Source organism: Macadamia integrifolia, chromosome 6 (genome assembly GCF_013358625.1).
Source record: "Macadamia integrifolia cultivar HAES 741 chromosome 6, SCU_Mint_v3, whole genome shotgun sequence".
In the NCBI taxonomy this organism is placed as follows: Eukaryota; Viridiplantae; Streptophyta; class Magnoliopsida; order Proteales; family Proteaceae; genus Macadamia; species Macadamia integrifolia.
In genome coordinates this window covers 35422696-35444643 of record NC_056562.1, presented here as the reverse complement: position 1 = coordinate 35444643, position 21948 = coordinate 35422696, and the positions used below count along the sequence as shown (strand labels likewise).

Here is a 21948-nt window from a genome sequence, read left to right as displayed (position 1 = left end):
TTTTTTAGAAAAAAAAAAAAAAACCATGTCTGTTTAGGGGCGGGGCCCTTCTACTACGCAATAGAGATTACAACTAAGATCCAATGCCTTGGAGCACCTCGAGGCGTGCCCTCACATGTTGGTTCCATGTCAAGGCACTCCAGGGTATTGAATATGAACAACCGCCTCTATTTTACCTACATGTTGGTTCCATGTAGGTAAAATTGGTTGGAAAAGATATGATGTGGATTTTGAGGTAAAAAACAACAAAATACAAAAGAAAAATCAACGATAAAAGGTTGGAAAAGGATATGATGTGGGGATTTAATTGGATCTTTTTCCATGGTGTGGACTCCACAATAAACATGCCTTTATCTCATAGTTTTTATATATGCGTTTGCTTATTTCTCTCGAGTGAATGGTTAATGGATGAATAAGTTTTTGATGCTAAATTGAGATAATGATATTTTTTTTATGGGAGAGGGATAGGTATGTTGTTGATATTAAGTATGCTAGCGGATAGCACTAATAGGAACACATGATGGAGTATCATTCAGGAAGGATATTAACGTCATTTCAGAAAAAGGGAAGAGAGAGATAGACACAAGGGGTGCTAGCATACTTGATATTGGCGGCATACCCAATCTTTTCCTTTTTTTTATTAAGTAGTGTATATGTTTGTTATATGGTAAATATATGTCCGTAATTTTTTTTACATAGTAATTTCCCTTATATTTAGGGAGAGGGATAGATATGCTGCCAATATCAAGTATGCTAGCAGATAGCACCAATAGGAACACATGATGGAGTATCATTCAAAAATGATATGAGGGTCATTTCAAAAAAAGGAAAGAGAGAGATAGACACAATGGGTGCTAGCATATTTGATATCGGCGGCATACCGAATCTTTTTCCTTATACATGTATCGTATTATTGCCCTACTCATTTTATTGTGTCAAATTTAAAAAAAAAAAAAATGCTATTACTGTATAGTTCGCTTAATAATGATATATATCTGTTACCCTATTATTATCATTCCCTAATTTACTGACTATGTAGATACCAATGAAATGAATTTTAGAATATTTATAATTGTAACGAACCATGGGGATGGAAAATCTGGACTCTTCCTATGAACGCTCGTCTTGTCACCCCCGCCCCTCCTTGGCGGCCGCCAAGCCCGGGCCCCGTTGTGACCTTACACATAAATCTCTTTTCCTCTTTTTTAAAAGGGAGTGTAAAGGTTCATCTCTGACGACAGTTACTGATGTAATTGGCTGACGCATCACTCACACTAAAATAAATAATAAGCAAAATAAAGAAAATAAAATCAAGAAAGTCAGCCATTGGATGTACGGCACTGCGAATAGTGGGTCCCAATACCCAAAGTGTCGGAGTTCTTCTATCCATGTCAGCATAAAGGAGAGGGGGAGTTGAGTTTATTTATTTATTTTTTTATGAAGATTTATTATCATTCGGATCTATATTTATTAAATTTCTGCTTCGTTTTTTTTTCTTTATACATTTTAATTTCTTGATCTCTATTCTTTTTAAATATCTATCCTTCCTTTTCACTCTGAGCTTATTAAACGTTGTCCAAATTGATTGGTTCAAAGTATACTTTTATTAATCTAAGAAAACAGTGAAGTGAGTTTTCTTTTTATTAATATTTGGTTCAAATGTTGCTTTGTTGGCCGAGCCTCAAATTCTTCTTTGGTTTCCATGTCATTATTTTTTGTTGGGTAATTTATCACGCCATTCCCTGTTTTATACCAAATTATGTTTAGATCGCCTATCATCAATCCTTGTTAAGTGATGCTATAAAATGAATCTTTAGCCCTTATGAGTAAAAGATTAATACATAATCCATTTTCATCATCCCAAAAATACCCCTCTTTTGCACCATAGTCTCCCATTTCATTCTCCCCTTCTTACCTTCTTTCCTTATCAAAATTAGATGTATTATACATGACACCGTAAGCTGGTAATCGGCTGCCATGGGAGCATCAAAGGGTACCGATAGCCTTAATAGTGTTGGAAACCTTAATGTCGGGATCAGACCAGGGGAAGACTCTAGATCCTCTTCATTCTCATCTATTCGTTCAAAATCGGCCTGGAATTCTAATTTTGTTGGTGGGTCTTTCCTTGACGATCACGATGGGCTCTTTGGTTCAATTGCTACTCGGAAAACCCGGGGCTATGGAGATGGTGGTTAAATTGATGTATTTGGTGCAACCCCTAAGTATGAATGGTGACTCGTGGTGGTGGTGCCTCTTTGGCTTTCTTTTGATTATGATTTTATATTTCAAGGATTGAAGGATTCAAGCACCTATTTTTGATAAGCCTAAATATGATGATGACGACGACGATATATTTCATGGGTTGCCGGGGGATGACGAGCTCTTCTGCAAGTAATGATGATGTGTTCGCGTCAATTGCTTTGCCTCCAAAACAAGTGCTCCTATTGATGATTTGTTAGGGAGTTTTAGATGGTAGGAGCCATATTCCAAGAGTTCTAGTGGAAGGAGATCGGAAGAAGTCGTGAATGATGCATTTGGTTCGACAGAGAAGAGAAGAAGAAAGGGGTTAGGGTTCGATGGAAAAGAGAACCAAAACATACTTATAGTCATACGACGCCGTAAGTTTCTTCCATCATCCTCCCATTGCAATTCGCAGCCGATTTGTAATCTCACATCGCTAGGATGAGTTAGGGATGGGTCGACTTGGGGACGGTAACTAACGGAGAGTAATTTTGGTACTTCACAATTTTTAAGGGTAAAATGGTATTTAAAAAAAAAATAAAAAAGGAGTTGCTGATGTCAGCAATTGAGGTATATTTTGTAACAGAGACTGACGGCAAGGGGTCGAAACGTAATTTGGTATTAAACAGGGGTGTTCCTATAATATTGGCATTCTCTAGGGGGTGGCGTTGTAAACTATATAAATTTTTTTAATCTATTTTTTTTTTTTCATTTGTCTCATTGGGTCTTTTTTTTTTTTTCATTTGTCTCATCCATCATCAAGGATATTGTTTATTTAATTATCTTTTCTTTTGTCTCATCCATCATCACAGGTTCAGTAATCTATTTTCTTATTGTTATTGGATTGATATCGGTCACAAGACTCACAACCATACTAATTCAGATCGTTATCAATCTCAATGTTATACTCCCCATTAGGTTGAGACACATGGTTTTAGGGATTAAAAAAATAAAATTGATAAAAGTGTTGGATTTGTATTGTTCTCAACCAATACAGATACAAATCACTTAATTTGGACAATACAATATTAACTACCTGAACCATGCCCTTCACTTGTGCCGTCCTTTTTTTTTTTTATTATTATTATTTTTTTGTTATATCTACAACTAGGGAACTGCCCAAAGAGACTTTACTCACACACACACTAGAGAAACTTGTGCCATCCTTCCACAATGACATTTTTTAACCAATCAATTTGAAAATGATTCTCTTCAGCTCCTTTTTTTTTTTGCCATGTCCATGTGTGTTGATCCTTAGTGAAGTAGAAATCACATCACCTTGCAATTCCTTAAATTTTGTTGTGGGAAGTGTTCTCCATCCAATGGTGGATCCTACTTCTACTTGAGACTCAATTAGTAAAATTATTTTGGTTCAACCTGTATAAAGGGTAAGGAGATCATTTTATAAGGAAAAGAGAGACACACATGGATACAATAGGACAAAAATCCTTTCTTCTTTAGCTTGTTCCAGCTATGGATGACTTTTTTTTTTTTTTTTTTTTCCAGGTTGAAGGGTTGCGATAAATAATTAATTGAGTTACTAGGCTTCCGTGGGTAATGCTTCAGTTGTGAAAAGAACGGCCAACTGAAATTAGTTAGTAAAAAAAATTTTTTTTTTTGGTAGGAAATTAACGAGAGTTCCATATTGAAGAAGGAGGGGGCTGGGTTCTTATTTTTTCAAGGAAAGGGCCGAAAGGGGTTTGCATACAATCACTGAAAGGTCAATTCGTCAAAAGGGAGGGGTAGTTTGGTTTACATGGTCATTTTGTAAGTCAAATGAGGATATACAAGTGGATTTGTAAAGTTTTTCTTTTTCTCTATATTGCTCTATGCCCTTGAGTCAATCCCTGTAGTGGCATTTTTTTCAAATTAAATTTTTGACCATTGAAATATGTCATTTACCAAGTTCAACCCCGAGTAGGATTGCAAAATTGTCAAGTTGGGCCAGATTTTTGAAAACTCTAAACCAATCGTAAGTCGCTTAGCTGAGTCAAGACCCTGCTTGACTCGGCTTTGACTTAAGGCCTGAAAAATGAACACTTGAACAGCCCTTGAGGCAGGACCAGGCTAGTTTAGCCTAAGGCTACAACCTTGGCCTAACCAGGCCCTTACACAGTGTCAGAAAGTTCTAGCCTTAGTTCACCTTCAGGGTTAGGATATCTCAATCCAAAACCTATTCAGGCACAAGGTGGGCTAGTACCGTCTGTTCAAGCCAATATGACCAAATTTATACCCCTACCACCAAGAGAGAGAGAGAGAGAGAGAGAGAGAGAGAGAGCCGTTGGTATGATTGTAGACCTTAGCTAATATATAAAGCACAAATTCTGAAATTCTGGGAATTAGAGTTAGTGAGCGTAATTTGTGTATCCAAATTCTAAAGAAATTCTTGAAATTAAGCTGGAATCCACGATTCTAGAATTAGCCAGAGACTCAGGAATTCACTCCTACTTTTCTATGATTCTCAGGTTTTACTAGAAGCAGCTCTTAAAATCGGAACAAGAGCCCCTCCTCGGCAATTACTATTATTAATTTCGAATCAAAGGAAAACTCATTTTCTCTATAATTACTTTTCAAGTTGTTGAGATAGAATTGCCTTTTCAAACATTTTTAAAGCATTAGATTCAACACATGGTGAGAAGAAATTGCATTAAATATTAAACCATGACTTAATAATGACGTACAAAAAGTCTACATAATTTGAGCACTAATTAAACATCAAAGCCTTATCTTCATCCCCCATCAGTTTATCATTGTTACAAACTATTTTTGATTGAAAAATCTAGAATGACTTTGGGTTAGAATTGGGGAAAAGCATTAGAATTGCTGATCTTATTATGGTTCTAAGGCTACAATCTATTACGAACACTAGGATAGCCTAGTGGTGGTAACTTCAATTTGTGGAGTCGGCTCCCAGGGAAGGAGGTCGTGGGATTGAACCCTGTCGTATGCATTATGTGAGTGTGTGTGTGTGTGTGTGTGTGTGTTTTCTTATTTATTTTGTACCCACCCGTACCCTCGTGTACGATAGTACCATCAACGTTGAACACTTGTGGTCAACAGAGCCAACGTTAGCATAGATTTGGGATCATATCTCATCTCCAGACTTATGGCCCTTAAGTTAGGTAAAATTTTAATTTTTCCAAAAAAAAAAGAAAAAAAATGGACTCCCACATTTGTTTAGAACATTAATTTTTTGGAACAACTCGAGGTGTGCCCCCACCAGTTGGATTCCATGCTGAGACACTCCAGGGCATTGGATCTGGATAGTCGCCTCTATTACGCAGTAGAGAAGCTGGATCCTTTGTTTAATATGTAAAAAGGGATGGAAAATATATGACATAGGTCCCAAGGTAAAGAAACAACAAAGTACAAAAGAAAATTCAATGTTAAAATGGCGTTGGGATTTAATTGGATCTTGCTTATTATTTTGTTTATTATGTATCATATATGTTTGTTACATGGTGAATATATGTTCGTAATTTTTTTTTTTTTTAATATACCAATCATATTAAACACATATAGTATTATTGCCCTACTCATTTTATTATGTCGAATTTTTACAAAATGTTATTACTATATAATCTGCTTAATAGTCATACATATCTGTTTCCATATTATCGCCATTCCCGAACTAACTACGGAAGATACCAATGAAATGAAATTTACATTATTTATAATTGTGTCAATTAAGATGAAAATTTCATTTCATCGGTAACTAACCATGTGGGTAGAGAATCTGGATTCTTCCTGTGGACACTCATTTAGGGGATGTTATTTTTATCAAATCGCTCTAAATCGGATCACATTGGCATGTATTGATCAGTTTTACCCTTGTTTTTTTATAAAAGTTCAATTTTTTTTTTACTCTTTTACCCCTAAAACGATACGAATAACTAATCTACATTGGTCAAGGATAAAAAAAATGATCTCAACCATTGTTACCAAAAACGGGAATGAAAAAAAAAAACAGAAATGGGCAATACAAGTTTTAAACAGTAAAATCTTTTGAATGATACGGTAAAAAAAAAACAGAGAACGATAAAAATAAAAAAATAGATGGTACGAATTTTAAACGTATAGATTTCAAACAAACGGGACTAAAAAAACAGTAGTATACTCATATAAATTAAGGAATTATTATATGAATATCTGCATCTAGTGTTCAAAACAACTACAATATCCAACATTAATACCTTTATATCCCATATCTCATTATAAGTTTTAAGACATATCATTGAATATCATCCAACAACAATTCTAAATTCATACATCACACATGCCCAAAGTCTTATTGAGCAATGTGACTAGGTTATGGTGTTCATTATTGTCAAAATAGTCAACACACTCTTGAAGTGATATATATATATTCAGATAGGGTTAGGAGTCATCACTTTAGAAATATTTTTCAGTAAATATGTCAGTTTATAGCTCAATTTCAAGGTCCGTGAATTAAATTTAAGTTAAAGGTAATATCATGAGAAATATAGTCCATTGCGTTAGCTTCAAGTTGGTAAAGAATACAGTCAATTAGAGTTCGGGAGAGAGATATATGGTCAATTAAGTAGACATTATGTTAAAAAATCAAGTCTTAAAAGAAGCCATAAAAATGGAATGTGTTTTAAACGTGTTTAGAACGGGAATGCTTGAAGTTTACTGTTTTTTTCAAACATCTTTGAGAAGTATACGGAAAGACGTATTTTAAACGGTAAAAAACAGAAATGAATAACTAATCTACATTGGTCAAGGATAAAAAAAAAAATGATCTCAACTAATACTAATCCAATACGACCAATACAATACCAATACTTGAAACCATGCACCTTACATCCCCGCCCTCTCGTCTCGTGGCCCCCCCTGCCCCCTCTCATCTACTTATCTCACATTAGTGCCTACCTAAACCACTATCTCTTGGTTACCACATCGGTCCGAATCCAATTCCGGACCGAATAACCTGAACCGAATCCAACCCATTATGATATGGTTAAATCTTGGATCTGAAATAAGTATTTATAATTCGGTTGGGTTCGAATCTAGATTTATATCAAGAATCGGTGAATCTAACCAAAATCGGACCAAATAACTTTGTCACTTTTTCCTCTTTAACTAAAAACTTGACGTAACTTATATGGAAACTGACATAATTAATCACCTAAATGATAAATCGTCTTCTAGAGTTATAATTATAGTCCAATTGTAAAACCCTATTTTTTTTAGTTTTTGTTGCCTTAGGACTCATGAACTGTGAGTTAAATAATCCACTTAGTTATAACTCTTTAAGTTTGAAGTATTATGTTATTCCTCTTCTCACAATTATTAGTATAGTGACTCTCTGTCTTAAACAAAGTTACAGTTAAAAGCGTCCCTTTTTCCTTTTTTCACTAAATTTTGACGGCCAATCGGTCAGTTTTTCTCAACAACATTATAGTAGGTCTGTTTTCCATCTCCTACAATGTTGCACTTGTTTGATTTTCAATATCCAATAGCGTTGTAGCTTTTTGTATGAGTTTTGTTATCTTTCTGATGTGTATGTATTTTTTCTTGAAACGGAACTTGGAAATTATTGTTGTTTTTTTATAGATATAATGTTGGGACTCATCTAATCTCACGTTTGAGACAAATCTCAATGGGCCATTGAGCTAAGGACCTTTGGCTTTTATTGCTTGTTCCCGAATAGGAATCAGAATCAGATTGGAACCGAGACAGGACTTGGTCTAATTCTGGATCGCACTAACAGTCCTTATAATTGAAACTGAAATCTAACCGAATACCTGGTTTCGGGCCAATTGACACCCTTATCAGTAAATCTCTTTTTTTTTTTTCTTTTTAAAAAGTTCAGCTCTCAATTTCTCATTTGTGACGACAATTACTGATGTAATTGGTTGACGCGTCACTCAGAGTAAAGTAAATAAAAAGCAAAATAAGGAAAATAAAATCAAGAAAGTCAGCCATTGGATGTACGGCACTGCGAACAGTGGGTCCCAACACCCAAAGTGTCGGGAGTTCTCTTAACCACGTCATCATAAAAGAGAGGAGGAATGAGTTTGAGTTAATTGTCGGTGTGTTTTTTTGGGTAGAATTGTCGGTGTTTTATGGGGGATTTATTATCATTCTTCTATATTCACTAAAAAAATTCATTTTTTTTATTTTATATTTTCCTGTTTTTTATTTTTACATCTATTTATGCCCCGCTCTTTTTAAATACCTAGATTACCTCTTATTTTACTAATAATCTAATAAACTATTTTCAAATTCAAACATGTTTTTATTAATCTAAAAAATCAACCAATTGGATTTTCTTTCCATTATTACTTAATTCAAATGGTGTTTTGTTGGTTGAGACTCAAACTCTTCTTGGTTGAATCACTTTTTTTTTTTTTTTTTATCTCATGATCTATTTTCTTATTGGTATTAGATTAATATTGATCTCAATCACGTTAATTCGGATAGGTATCGATATCAATGTTATATTCTCCATTAGCGTTGAGACACATGGTTTTAGGGATTAAAAAATAATAATAAAAATTTTGATAAAAATATTAGATCTGTATTGTACTCAACCAATACTGATACAGATCAATTAATTTGGACAATCCAATATTATTAACTAACTATGCCATGCCCTTCATTTGTGCCATCTTTTCATAACACCATTTTTTAACCAATCAAATTGAAAAAAAAAAAAAAAATTATTAAGATATAAGTGAAAAGGAGAGATAATATGGGTATTTAAAAAGGACACGGGGAGAAAGAGATGTAAACATCCAAAAGAAGAGGAGTATCAGAAAAAAGAAGAAGGTGGGTAAATTTTAGGAAATATAGGCCACATGTAGAGTGAGAGTAAATTCTCCTTTTTTTTTTTCTTTTTTTCTTTTTTTTTATGATAAATCCAACATATATAAATGAGTCCGGATCAAGTCCACGCGAACCATTTTTGTATCCACACATAGAATACACTCAATCTCTCTTTTCTTCCAATAGCTTTCACTTCGAGTAAATTCCAAACGTGAATCAAACACCTTACAAGAATGATTCTCATACGAGGACCTGATCCAAAGTCTATATAGCTCCTCTCTTTTTTATTCATGGAAGCATAGCTACGCACACAGTTGACATTAATCTTGGTCTCTCTTTCATTCCTTTTGGTGTTCCTTCTTCTTGTGTTTGCTGCTTGCTTGTCTTGCCGGTCAAATATTTGAAACTCAGAGAGATCAAATGAAGGTCAGTGTGTCTCTCTTTGGCTCAAATTCAATTCAGATGCTTCTTCTCTTTTAATGATCCTTACTGTTCTGAATCATGTTTGATTGCATGTTCTTTTTCTGCAGTCTTCTTCTGTGAATAATATCACCTTTGAATTATTAATCTGATTGGATCTTCTGATCTCTGCTTCTATTTGGTACAGAAAGTGGTGGTGAAGGTAGAAATATATGACACCAAAAACAAAAAAAAGGCTATGAAGGCAGTCTCTTCCGTTTCAGGTATATCCAATGGGTTTTCCAAAATTTTAGCTTTTCTAATTAATTACCTGAAAGCAAGAAAAGGGGGTGAATTTGATTAACCCATTTTTTTTTGGGTAGGAATTAATTCCATCGCCATGGACATGAATGAGAAGAAAATGACAGTGATCGGAGAAGTGGATCCTGTAGACATCGTGGGAAAATTACGCAAGTTTTGGCACACGGAAATAGACTCTGTTGGGCCACCGGAAGAGCCTAAAGAGCCTGAGCCTGAGAAGGGGGATGCCACAGATTACATCGGTGCTTATAATTATCCCTATAGGACAAGACTCTACTATCTGGATAATGTCGCAGAAAAGAACCCCAACGCTTCTTGTATTATCTCTTAACTGGGAGGATTCATTTGAAGCTCCTTTATACAGTTGGGGTCCTGGGATATGGTGGGTTGTGGTTGATTCCTCTCCACTGTTTTTTCAAGGGTATGCGATGTGAATAAATAAAATTTTGAAGTATAAGCGTTTGTTAGGGATAGGATTCCTCTCCATTGAGACAGGACCAGAGAGTGATCCCGGGTGATCTTAGGATATGTGCTGAGGTCTTTTCAGATGTTGGATCTCTCTCTAGTCCTTGGTTTCTATGGAGAAGAGCCGGATCATGTCTGTTAGTGTTCACCCTTTAGTTAAATAGCAATTACATGAACTTTAAGCTTCATTTCCTTTTTCTCTCTTTTTTTTGAAGGGTGATGATAAATGATTACATAAGGTATTAAGCTTCCATGAGTAATGCTTCACTGGTAAAAGGACCACCCAATGGGTCAAAAAGGGAAGAGTTGTTTTACTATTTCAAGAGGACTATTGTCCTATCCAATGGTTTCATGTGCGAACATCGTGCACGAAACCTTTTGCCATATGTTTATATTTTCAGCTCGTCGCATATCATGGTTTTCCTTTTTTTCTGTCATATTTTCAAGTGGGTGTTTTCCATATATGTCAGAAAACATTAAAGTAAAATTAGTTTAATAGATTGTGATTACTTCTTATGAAGGTCAAGACTTAATAATGGAGTCTTATAAATAATTGAATTTATAAGAATAAATTCAATTAGTTCTCTCTCAGGTCATGGAGCTTTGATTTGAAAGCCAACTTGCAAATTGCAATAAATAATTAGTACAATTTAACTAACATTTTCTCTGAAATAAAGAGTTTACAATAAGCATAGATGCAAGATTCATGATCTTTTTTTTTTTTTGGTATCTGCTAGATCTTGATGTTCGGTGGATCATCAAATACCTATCCTATGATATAATAAAGCCATTATTATGGTGGAATCATTAGAGGAGAGACCTAGGATAATATACACGTGCTCAAAATTCACCAACAGTGTTCTGAAAAATCAGGACATAGTAGTTTGACAAGCAATTGAAAACGTAATTATGGATTTTTATATATTGAGATATTCATTAACCATAGTTGTAAATTTTTATATGTTGAAATATTCACTAACCATAGTTTCCGTGGACTAACATGTAGTATTGCATCCTAATGTATCAAACATTGGGTTTACGTACAATTATTGATTGCAAATTAAGTGTGGCATATATATTTGAGTATATGATAAGGTGCTGTATTAGAATCATAAGGTATAGACCTTGGCGTCAGGCTATGTATATTATAACCCTCCGCCGAGTATGCCTTTTTTTTATACGGTATAAAACTTCTACATGACTAGCTAGGTATAGAGAAATATTTTCTATAAAAATAATGTTATGACCAAAGGGTTTAAGGAAAATCTTAAGACCTCTTATTAAGATTATCAAAATCTTATTGTGGACTCGAAAAAGAGACAAACAGGATTAATGGTTATAGTTTCTAATGATCTTTGTTATTGCTTATAGGAAATTTTATATGCTTTTTTGTGATAGTGTGGCCGTGTAGATTGAGGTAAAAGGTGTCTAGCTAGATCATCTTAGATGCTTGAATGAGAGGTAAATTGTTTGATTGATGGCATTTACTGCTTTGTGAGAGACATCCTTTATTCCTATATTTCTCCAGATGGACAAAGTCAAGATGATGGGGGATGGGGGACAAAAAATATTGACTATATAAAAATTTTAATTAGATGTATAAAATTATTTTGGCCCCTATAGGACAAAAAGGCCGCCAGGATTATACAAAAGAGTACAATTCTGTTGTGGTAATCATCGATGATTTCATAAAGCTAAACCAAAACTAAAAAACCAAAGAGTATTCCTTGATGAACAAGTTTCGGCATAGATGACTGATGACATCTTCTATTTGACTGGGTAACATTTATAGGTTCCACTCTTGAAGATTAATTTGAGCTTACCCAAGAATAGGATATTAATTGTTGCTGCCAAAAAACCCCGCTAGTCCAACCTACACAAACACAGACGACGGAGACCCGGAACTTAGTCCGGGGTTAGTCTTCCGACGCTCAAGTCAGGGTTGGCCGCACAGTTCAATAAAGGAGTAATGGTGAGGGTCTCAGAGCTTACCTTCCCCTTTCTTCCGTGCCTTCTTATATAGCTCTCCGGTCTTAGGGTTTTTCCCCCTTCTTCCCTCTTAGAGTCCTACTCGAATACGTCCACCCTTCTGGGGGGAATATTCCCCTCATGCAGACGACGTGATCCCGCGTGATTCTGCGGGCGTGCCTCGGTGATTGAGCGTGCTCGAGTGTGAGTGGTTTCTTGGAGCCTTCGTCTGGCGGAGGACACGTGTCTCAGAGGCGACACGTGTCCTTGGCCCCACCGAGAGGTTATTTTGGCTATATCACCCAAGAATAGGATATTAATTATGGGTTTTAATTCCCATTTTCCTTTTAAGTATAGAATCTTAGAAGAAAGGAGGATGTCTCTTTTAGTATTTGCCCTTTCAATGCCAAACCTAAATTAGTAGACTTAGAGAGTAGTTTCTCCAATGTCCATCCATGTCCATTGCTTCTTGATTTAAGACTTGATCCATCAGAGGTAAGGACTGAATTCTTCTGTGGCATAATAGGGCATCTGACGTGCATCTAACGGTCAGAAACACTTAGGCACAGAGTCGAAGGCATTCGCACACAGCCGAAGATGTTTATGAATGATTGATGTGTGTCACAGAGGATCCAAGTCCTAGAGACAACCCATGGCAACCCCTTGATGATGATGTTTTGAGGGGAATTGTTGATTTTTTGTAATTATTTATTGATTTATTTCTCTATTAATTAATCTTGTTAACAATTATTCAAACAAAGCCTTTACCTCAGAGGTTAGTGTTCTTTATTAAAAAAAAAAACAAAAAAACAAAAGAGGTTAGTGATCAAGGACGAGGGATTGGACAAGTGCTGAGTCGCTGCTGACCATCTCTATCCGGATTAAAAATCTAAAAATTGGATTCAACCTATCCTGATCCAGATTAGCCAGTCCAGATGAGGGGTAGGCCAATCCTTCAACCCTTGATTTGGTTGTCCATGTGATCCATGAGAAACAGACACAAAGGGGATGCGTGACAAAATAAAGTTCACAAAATACTCAAAAATCAAAATCCATAAATAAAGAATACTGTGAGCTCCACTTGTAGGCCCATACGGCCCATTAAACAAGTGTCGTAAATATTGATCTGGGTTGGGCCGCCAACTAACAAGTGTTTTCAAAACTGACCATGGGCCTAAGCCCTAAACTCTGTCAAACCCTAGTAAGGAATCCATCCACAATGTTATTAGTTTTAGAAACATAGGCATAATGACATTCTAGGCCTGGAATGCATTCTGAAGAGAAAAAAAAAATGGCGTTTGGTATTCATTTTCGTACTTGGGAATCAAAATGCATTAGCGAATTTTATCCATTTTAGAACAGGCAAAATGATCCATTTCTCATTTTTCTCATAAAAGGAAAAAAAACTCATTCTCAAAACCCAACAACCTCAACATTTGAGGGAGCTTGAGCGAAAACTTCAAAACACTCTTCTCTTCTCCTTCCTTCCCTCATGGTGCTTATAGGTTGTTGAAGACGATTTGATCACCGAGGCTCCAAGGCGCAATTTGGAAAAGACCATTTGTTATTTCATCTAATTACTCTTTTACTTTTTGTAGGGATCCACATTTGTGCGGTACTGCGGGTTCACATAAGAAAGCTCACAGATGGTGCGATCAGAGGTGGTGGAGATGTTGTGATTCAGGATAGAACAGAGGACCTGGGGTCAGTAGGCATGCTTTTGATATATTAATCACAGTTCAACAAAGAAAACAGAGAACTTTGGCAACTTGTATTGGAAAAATTAAATTATTAATAGGTTTTCCCATGATTTATTCGATGAAATGCATGAACATTCTAAAATCAATAACGCATTTTAATTAATTAAGCATGTATCCAAACAATGTTCTCATTCTCTACTAAGAATGGATTCTCCTTTTTTAAAATGAGAATACATACCAAACACACCCTAAAATAAGGAGAATGAAAATTTAACATAGACTGATGCTTGTTGCATTAGCTGAATTTGAATCCGCTACTTCTACGATCACTTGGCTGTTATAGGTGAGCATCCAACACCCAAAGGATATTCTTAACTATAACCGTTTGATATGATAGTGGATCAAATAAAACACGAGGCATTGACTATATGAATTTTTTAATTATAACGTATAATACTATTTCTGCTCCCCTACAAAAAAGCCGCTCTTATTATACTGAAAATGACAATTTTGGTGTGGTAATCATGGGTTATTCATAGAGCTAATCTCAGAATGGGATATTTTATGGGTTTTAGTTCCCATTTTCATCTATTTATAGAATCTTAGCCAAAACGAGAATGTCTCATTCTTCCCTTTCAATGCCAAACCTGATTTAATTATTCTTAAAAGGGCAGTTTCTCCACCGTTCATCATCCATCAACGGCATCCCCTTGATGGTGATGTTTTAAGAGTGATTGTTGACTTTACCATAGTTATTTTTTCATTTATTTCTACATTAATCCTGTGCGAGGCATTATAGACAAAGATTCCAGTTATGGATTGTTAGTCTTTTGGACGGATTTGGTGTCAGATCTTAGAACAATTTTGAAAGGGTTCATAATTCTATGGAGTAATGTTTTGATTCTTTAAAATAGTGGAGTGTTTCTTCCCAAGTAGAAATTTTATCATTCAGAAATATATGTTTTTGGGAAAACTAGGGGTGTCAAACGGTGGATTCGGTCTGATGCCGGTTAATTAGATATGTTTTCAAGATGAAAATAAGTGAATTTAAAGCCGACCCGATAAGGGAAGATTTGGTTTCAATCTTGTTTGGATTTGGTTTATTACAGTTTTAGACATTGGGTTTGTTGCAGTTTGGTTTTGATTTACCATATATATATATATATATATATATAGTCTATTTATGCCTTTTCAATTGGTATTGATTTTGGTCCCGTTTTCAAGTTCGGTTGGTCTAGTGTGCTCCGATTTTCAGCCTGTTTTATAATGCCCCAAACCGAAGGTGGCCTGATAGGGAATTAGTTCAAATTTGGATTATTTTGTTGTGTTCAATTCTTTCCATCAATTCGGTTTTAGGGTTTGACACATCTAGGGAAAAATGTTTCTTGATCCGATGGGGTAAGAGTTAAGACAGGCTAGCCTCTTTGTCTATCTCTCACATTCTCAGACGAAATGCTCTCATGCATTTTATTATAGAATACTCTTTTGTCACACATCATTGGTGTGTTCCCTCTACTGCTTATTAAGAGAAAACTACTTTTTAAAATAAAAGGAGAAAGAACACTACCCGCTTGCATTCCTCATGGCCAGATACATGAAGAATTGAAGTAGGGGCATAGATGTCTTTTTACAACCTGCCTCCACACACACTCTCATCAAGGCTAACCCACCAGCGACTTTGGCTGGGATTACCATGGTTTTCCAGGTTCTACCAAATCTTTTGCTTTCAATTTTCCTTGCTTCTGCAATTTTTCACAATTAAATGTTTTCTTCTTCCACTCCAATTTCCTTTTGGGTTTTGTTACACTTTGTTATTAATTTCCAGATTTTTTATTCTTTGAACATTTTCACGTAGGGCAATCATTATGAACCCAAAAAAATAAAATATTATAATAATAAATGAAGAGAAGAAAAAATGGCTTCCATCTGTCTATAGGAGATTCAAAGAAACCTTAATTAGTCTTCACAAATCACTCATCTCCTGCTCAGTCCAATATATTTACACAAATGGGCTACTAGTGTCGGCGCCTAAGATTAAGAACTCAATTTAGAAACGATCTCTGCGCGTCTTTCTCTCAAAACGAGAAGGGCTGCTTCACATCACTTCTATCACCGCCTTCATATAATCCATCATTTCAAAAATTGATTATGGTGTAAAATATCGGCAAATTGGCGTCTTTTCATGTAAAATATCAACAAATTATAAAAAATTATAATAAAAAAGAAAAAGAAATGGAAACCCAAAATCTATAAACATTATCAGTGGAAGTTCAAGTATGAATCAAGTTGTCGTACAAGAATGACTCTTTGTGTTTGGATCCTAAAAATTTGAATTCCATACTTTTATTGATTTTTCTGCTTGTAGTCTAGTTGTTGATTTTTCTTTTCTTTTTTCTTTCGTTCCTTTTTTTTTCCCCCCCATTTTCCACTGTCCCATTTAAAAGCTCATGCATGATTGGTTGGACCGGAAACAAAACCAAATTTTACATTCAGGCATATGAAAAGTTTATGGCCCCACTACTTATGAACATAGTTAGTTAAATAGAATTGTATTCATGTGAGATTCACACAATGACAGTAAAAGTGGGATTCAGATCCTTTCCAACCATTTGATAGAGTTGGGAACACCCGGGCACACACACCCAGTATTTAGAGGCACATTTCATTTCGATTCAAGGACATTGGGATCTCTCCTATGATGGAGAAGATCTGGTTCTTTTAACCAATGAGTTGAGTGGCAAGTCCCTTATAATAAGATGATTAATCCACTCATGTATCTATTGATTGTTTGCCACCATATGGTGATTCATGAACTTCCAAAGGTCACTAAACTCGTGGATCTAGCTCACTTCGGTTTTTCCTCTGCAGGGGTAGTGGAGGCGAGGGGTAGGACTGGTGAGGGAAAAGGAGACAAAATAGATGGGGAGAGGTGTGAGATGAGAGAGACGGGGTAGTTGTAAGGAGTTAGGGTGGGTTACATTAGATGTTGTCACTTAATCGGTGACATTCGGACAAACCCCTCAAATAAAGATTCAAAACTCATGACAAAGTGGCATTTTTATATAGAAACACAACCCTAAAACGATGTAGAAGATAATGGAAAAATAAGAACAAACAATGCACACAGATTTACGGGATTCGGTAAGATTGCTTATATCCTCGGTGAGATAAGACCTTGCTTCACTATCAATAAAGAATAGGGTTACAACGTTCATCCTCACACTTCTCTCAAATTGCTTGCATTATAGAAAAAGAAAACCTTGCTACAAATATATAGCGAAAATATTAAGTGGGACTACTGTCCTACCTGTCATGACCAATACTTTTTAGATTAAACTGCGACGAAATACAAGACATCGTACACCAATATTTTTATACTTCAAAAGCAACTCATTACCAACAAAATTATAAACTAGATTATAAAATTAGATTCGTATTTAATTATACATGTGAGTATTCAACACTTGTCCCTTTTATTTTTAATTATACACATCTTCACCCTTATAATGACAAATAATAAGATAGATATTGAATACTCATTTATGTAGCAGATACAACATTCTACAAAAGAAAGGAAGAAAAAGAAGATTACAATCATACTGCAATGCTTTTGTAAACAGGTTGGTCACAACTAGACATAAACCCTCAAAATTTAACACAACCACAAAAAGAAGTCAACAATCATGTTAGAAGCCATGGTAGTCCTGAAAGATGGCAATATCCTTGAATTCTTTGACTCCTTCTGTGGTGTGCCTCTTGGATTTTTCTTCTAATCCTCTAATTTTGGGCTTTCTCTCTCTTACTAGCTACATGCCTCCACTTCCACTGCCTGTAAATTCTTTTCTCCTTAATTGTGTGAGCAATGCACCTGTTACCTAAGATTGCAACAAACCATAGACACGGCAAAGACTCTCCATATTTCGATGGATGGAAAGCCTGCGACAACAATCCTTTCCACACAAATGGAATCATTCGGATGGGTTTTGCAGAATAAACATCAGATCTGATCGATAAAGTCTCGTTTGTCTATTTATTTTACCTGATAATTTCACATGGGAGCCTGAACAATAGCCAAATGAGACTTCATCGTTCAAACCTGATTTTTCTGCAAGGCCCATCTGGATGACTCCATTTGTGTGGAAAAGATTGTTGTCGTAGGGTTTCAATCCATCAAAATATGGAGAGTCTTTGCCGTGTCAATGTTGGCTGCAATCTTAGGTAACAGAGGCGTAATTCAAAGCTAGATAGAGAGAGGGTTGATCATGGTAGATGCTGCAAGTATTGGGAAGAGCACACAATCAAAGATGGAGAATTGAACTCAGAGGAGAGAAGGATTTATAGGCCGTGGAAGTGGAGGCAGGTATTAAAAGAGAGAGAGAGAGAGAGAGAGAGAGAGAGAGAGAGATTCAAAGTTCAAAATTTCCGGATAGCAGAGGAAAACAGAGCAAGTGCCAGCTAAGCATAGACGGTGGGGTTGGGCGAGTCGTAAGTGCTTGCGTTCGACTCAAACAAAACACTATCACGTGTGGTTTTTAGATTGGTGAATAGCCTGGTCATAGATTCAATCTCTTATTTGTCAATAATTTAATTTAATTTTATTATTATTTCAGTCCTGTTTTATATAGGAAAAATGCACTGCTATATCTAGTGGATATATATATATATATATATATTGATGGTGGCTATCCTACTGGGGATGATTAGTTTGGACTTGTTCTTCTCCTAAGAAAATTCCTTATGAGGTGAAGCTTCCATCTCTTACGCTAATTTTTTTCTTAATTGAAGATACAATGGAAAAGATGGTTCATAAATTAATTGGACCCACGACTGGAAAGGCCAAGTGTATTATACAACAAAAACGATAAATCAATCACGAGTTGAGATCCCTTACACGTATATCCAAGTGAATGTACACCTTAAATGCGATATATGGGCCATTTACATTTTGGAGAGCGTTGAACATACGTGTAGAGGTTACTTGGTTAGCTAGTGACCGCAAATACAAAGACCACTAGTTGTGTTCCAACTTCGAACTCTCTTGATCATCCTGATGTTTACACTTAATAGAGAAAAAACAAGAAGGTGACTTTACTTCTGCTCATTTTCATTCCAATCCAATGGCCATTTCCTTAAGAGTACTCTTCGTCATCCTTTTCATCATCATATTACCATTATACCCTCTCTCTCTCTCTCTCTCTCTATTTTAGGATGGATTATGTACCATCTAACCTCATATTACAATGACTATGCATATGTTTGAATGAACGTACATTCTTTTCTTTTTTTTATGGAGTGTTGACTCAAAAAATGTGAGTCACACAATGACCATTTAGTACTTAAGATGGATGTCCTATAGTGTCTGACTGTCCGTCACTATCAATGGAGAATAAAGTTATAACACTCGTCCTCTCACCTCTCTTGTCTTTAAAAAAAAAAAAAAAAAAAACCTCACAACAAATAACTAACAAAACCCTATATAGAATTTACAGAAATACCCATTTTTGCCACTGATGAAATTTAAGATATCATATCCCCAACAACCCAATTCCTCTTGACTGTAAAGTAGTGCTAATTGGAAATTGACTAAATTAAGCGGAGAAACAATAAGCTCAAATCACTTAGGCTCAATTTGATTGCAAGGGGAATAAATAGGAAAAGAAGTGAGATTTTCAAACTTAAAATTAAAAATTTTCCAATTATTATTCCATGTGACAGATTACTAATTCCAAATCGTTTCATATTTGATTATTAGATGACCCTTGTTATTTCTTTTAAAAAACTAAATAAAGAAATAAATTAAAAAAAATAATTAAATTATCGTTCCCTTATTTCAACATCAATGAAAGCAATATGGGATAATGATTACATTAACTACCAATCCCCAACTGGTTCAGTGAGGCAACATTATCCAGTCTGTTAGAGTTTGGGAAGCTCGGACTGGTCAATTGACCAACTAACTGAAGGGATTACCTCGAAAGAACCTCAAAAAGACCTCAAATTCTCTTCCATTCAGATTCCATCGAGTAAAATTCCTTTTTGATACTTTTTCCTCTCCTCTCTCTCTATGCGTTTCTTAAGGATATGGAACTCTGGATGACCTTCCTGGGAAGCTTCAGTTCAGAAGGAATTTTCTCGGGAGAAAGGACAAATCCAAAATTATTAACGCCATAAGCCACCCATTCCCCACGCCCACCAAAAAAAAAAAAAAAAAAAAATTCCGCTACTTAAAGACTAAAAAAAAAAAAAAAAAAAATGGAAATTCAATCCGTCTCTCCTGAGTTCGAATCTTCATTTTTCACTCCATGGGTAGCTAGCCATAGCCATTAACTGCTTGCTCTCAGCTCTGCCAATTATCCACTGCACCTGCTACTAAACCCTCTTTAGCTTCGCATTATTACTTTGGATGATGGGTTCCACATCGAGTGATCAGCAACAGAAACAGCTATTATCTAAGATTGCAACCAACAATGGACAACCTACGACGACAACCCTTTCCACCAACCCACAACCCAAATGGAGTAATCCAGATGGGTCTTGCAGAAAATCAGCTTTGCTTCGACTTGATCCAAGATTGGATTAGAAGAAACCCACAAGCATCTATCTGCACCGCTGAAGGAGTCAAGGAATTCAAGGATATTGCCATCTTTCAGGACTGCCATGGCTTGCCGGCCTGTAGACAAGTAAGATATATCATATGGGATCATCAGTCTTTTCTTCTATATTTAATGATCTAAATTAAATGTAAATCATAATAATTTTTTGTTATTAGATTAATCAATCAAAGTGTTGGATACACCACTGACATTGGTGGTTCTCTCAAATGCGATACAGGCTCCTTCCACAGCTTAGGCCATTTCTGTTGAGCTTCTTCTCAACCCAGGAAACACCTCCTGATCATACATGTAGATATCAACTAGGGATTCATGGGTAACCAAAAAAAAAAAATCTGACTGGAGTTTTCATCAACACAAACAGTGTCCATTATATATGTTTTATTTGACACAACTCTTATCTAGGGTGATCCATACACCCTATGTATCAATATTTGTAAACAAATAAATCCTCCATGAACATATATTGGTAAATAAATTATTTCTAAAATGAAAGAATTTGCTTAGGAGATATTAGTCTACATATATACTTTTTAAGTCCCGGCACTAACAAGAGGTGAGTGTGGTGATAAGATGCATGGCGACATGATAGCCTCTTCCATCCTTCGTGATGAGAAGCTTAATTGAAGATTGCTTTTGAAAGGTTTGGGCTTTGTTACCGCAGGCACATCTGCCTCATTAAAGTACCAATATTAAATAATGGAGGAGAAGAAAAGAAAGAGAGGGTTACAATGTTACATACGCTGGGTAATAAGGTGTGGGGACCAGAAAGGCATCACCGGGGTCGGCCAAACAAAAGGTGACCAACTCGTTGGCTCCAGTGGATCCACCACCCATCACCATACGATCGGCTTCGAATGTGACTCCTCTCACTCTCCCCATAAACTTCGCCACAGCCTATCATCACATTTGAGAGGCCCGCCAACGTTAGTAGTGTGTATCAAACACTTTGATTAATTAATGTAATAATAAGAAACGATTATGATGATATCCCATATGATCTTACTTGTCTAAATGCCGGCAAGCCATGGTAGTCCTGAAAGATGGCAATATCCTTGAATTCTTTGACTCCTTCTGTGGTGTAGATAGATGCTTGTGGGTTTCTTCTAATCCAATCTTGGATCAAATCGAAGCAAAGCTGATTTTCTGCAAGACCCATCTGGATAACTCCATTGGGGTTGTGGGTTGGGTGGAAAGGGTTGTTGTCATAGGCTGTCCATTGTGGTTGCAATCTTAGATAATAGCTGTTTCTGTTGCTGATCAATCGATGGGGAACCCATAATCCAAAGTAATGCAAAGCTAAAGAGGGTTGAGTAGTAAAATGCAGAGGATAATGGGCAGAGCTGAGAGCAATCAGTGAAAGACTAGCTACCGATGGAGTGAAAGATGAAGACTTGAACTCAAGAGGAGAGATGGATTTATAGGCATTGTAAGTGGGGGGGGGGGGGGGG

General features: G+C 35.9%; 1 protein-coding gene across 1 annotated transcript; it reads left to right on the top strand.

The window, feature by feature from the left end:
* The first annotated feature begins 9194 nt into the window (after positions 1 to 9194).
* On the top strand, positions 9195 to 10394 carry LOC122080970 (heavy metal-associated isoprenylated plant protein 39-like). Its single transcript, XM_042647872.1, has 3 exons — positions 9195 to 9459; positions 9641 to 9716; positions 9816 to 10394. The coding sequence occupies exons 1-3, from the start codon at positions 9454 to 9456 to the stop codon at positions 10082 to 10084; spliced, it is 351 nt and encodes a 116-aa protein (XP_042503806.1). The 5' UTR covers positions 9195 to 9453; the 3' UTR covers positions 10085 to 10394.
* Positions 10395 to 21948: the final 11554 nt, after the last annotated feature.

Excerpts from the sequence above, each read along its gene's own strand:
- LOC122080970 (XM_042647872.1), top strand. Across the intron at positions 9,717-9,815 it reads GGCAGTCTCTTCCGTTTCAG|GAATTAATTCCATCGCCATG; the intron begins GTATATCCAATG and ends TTTTTTGGGTAG.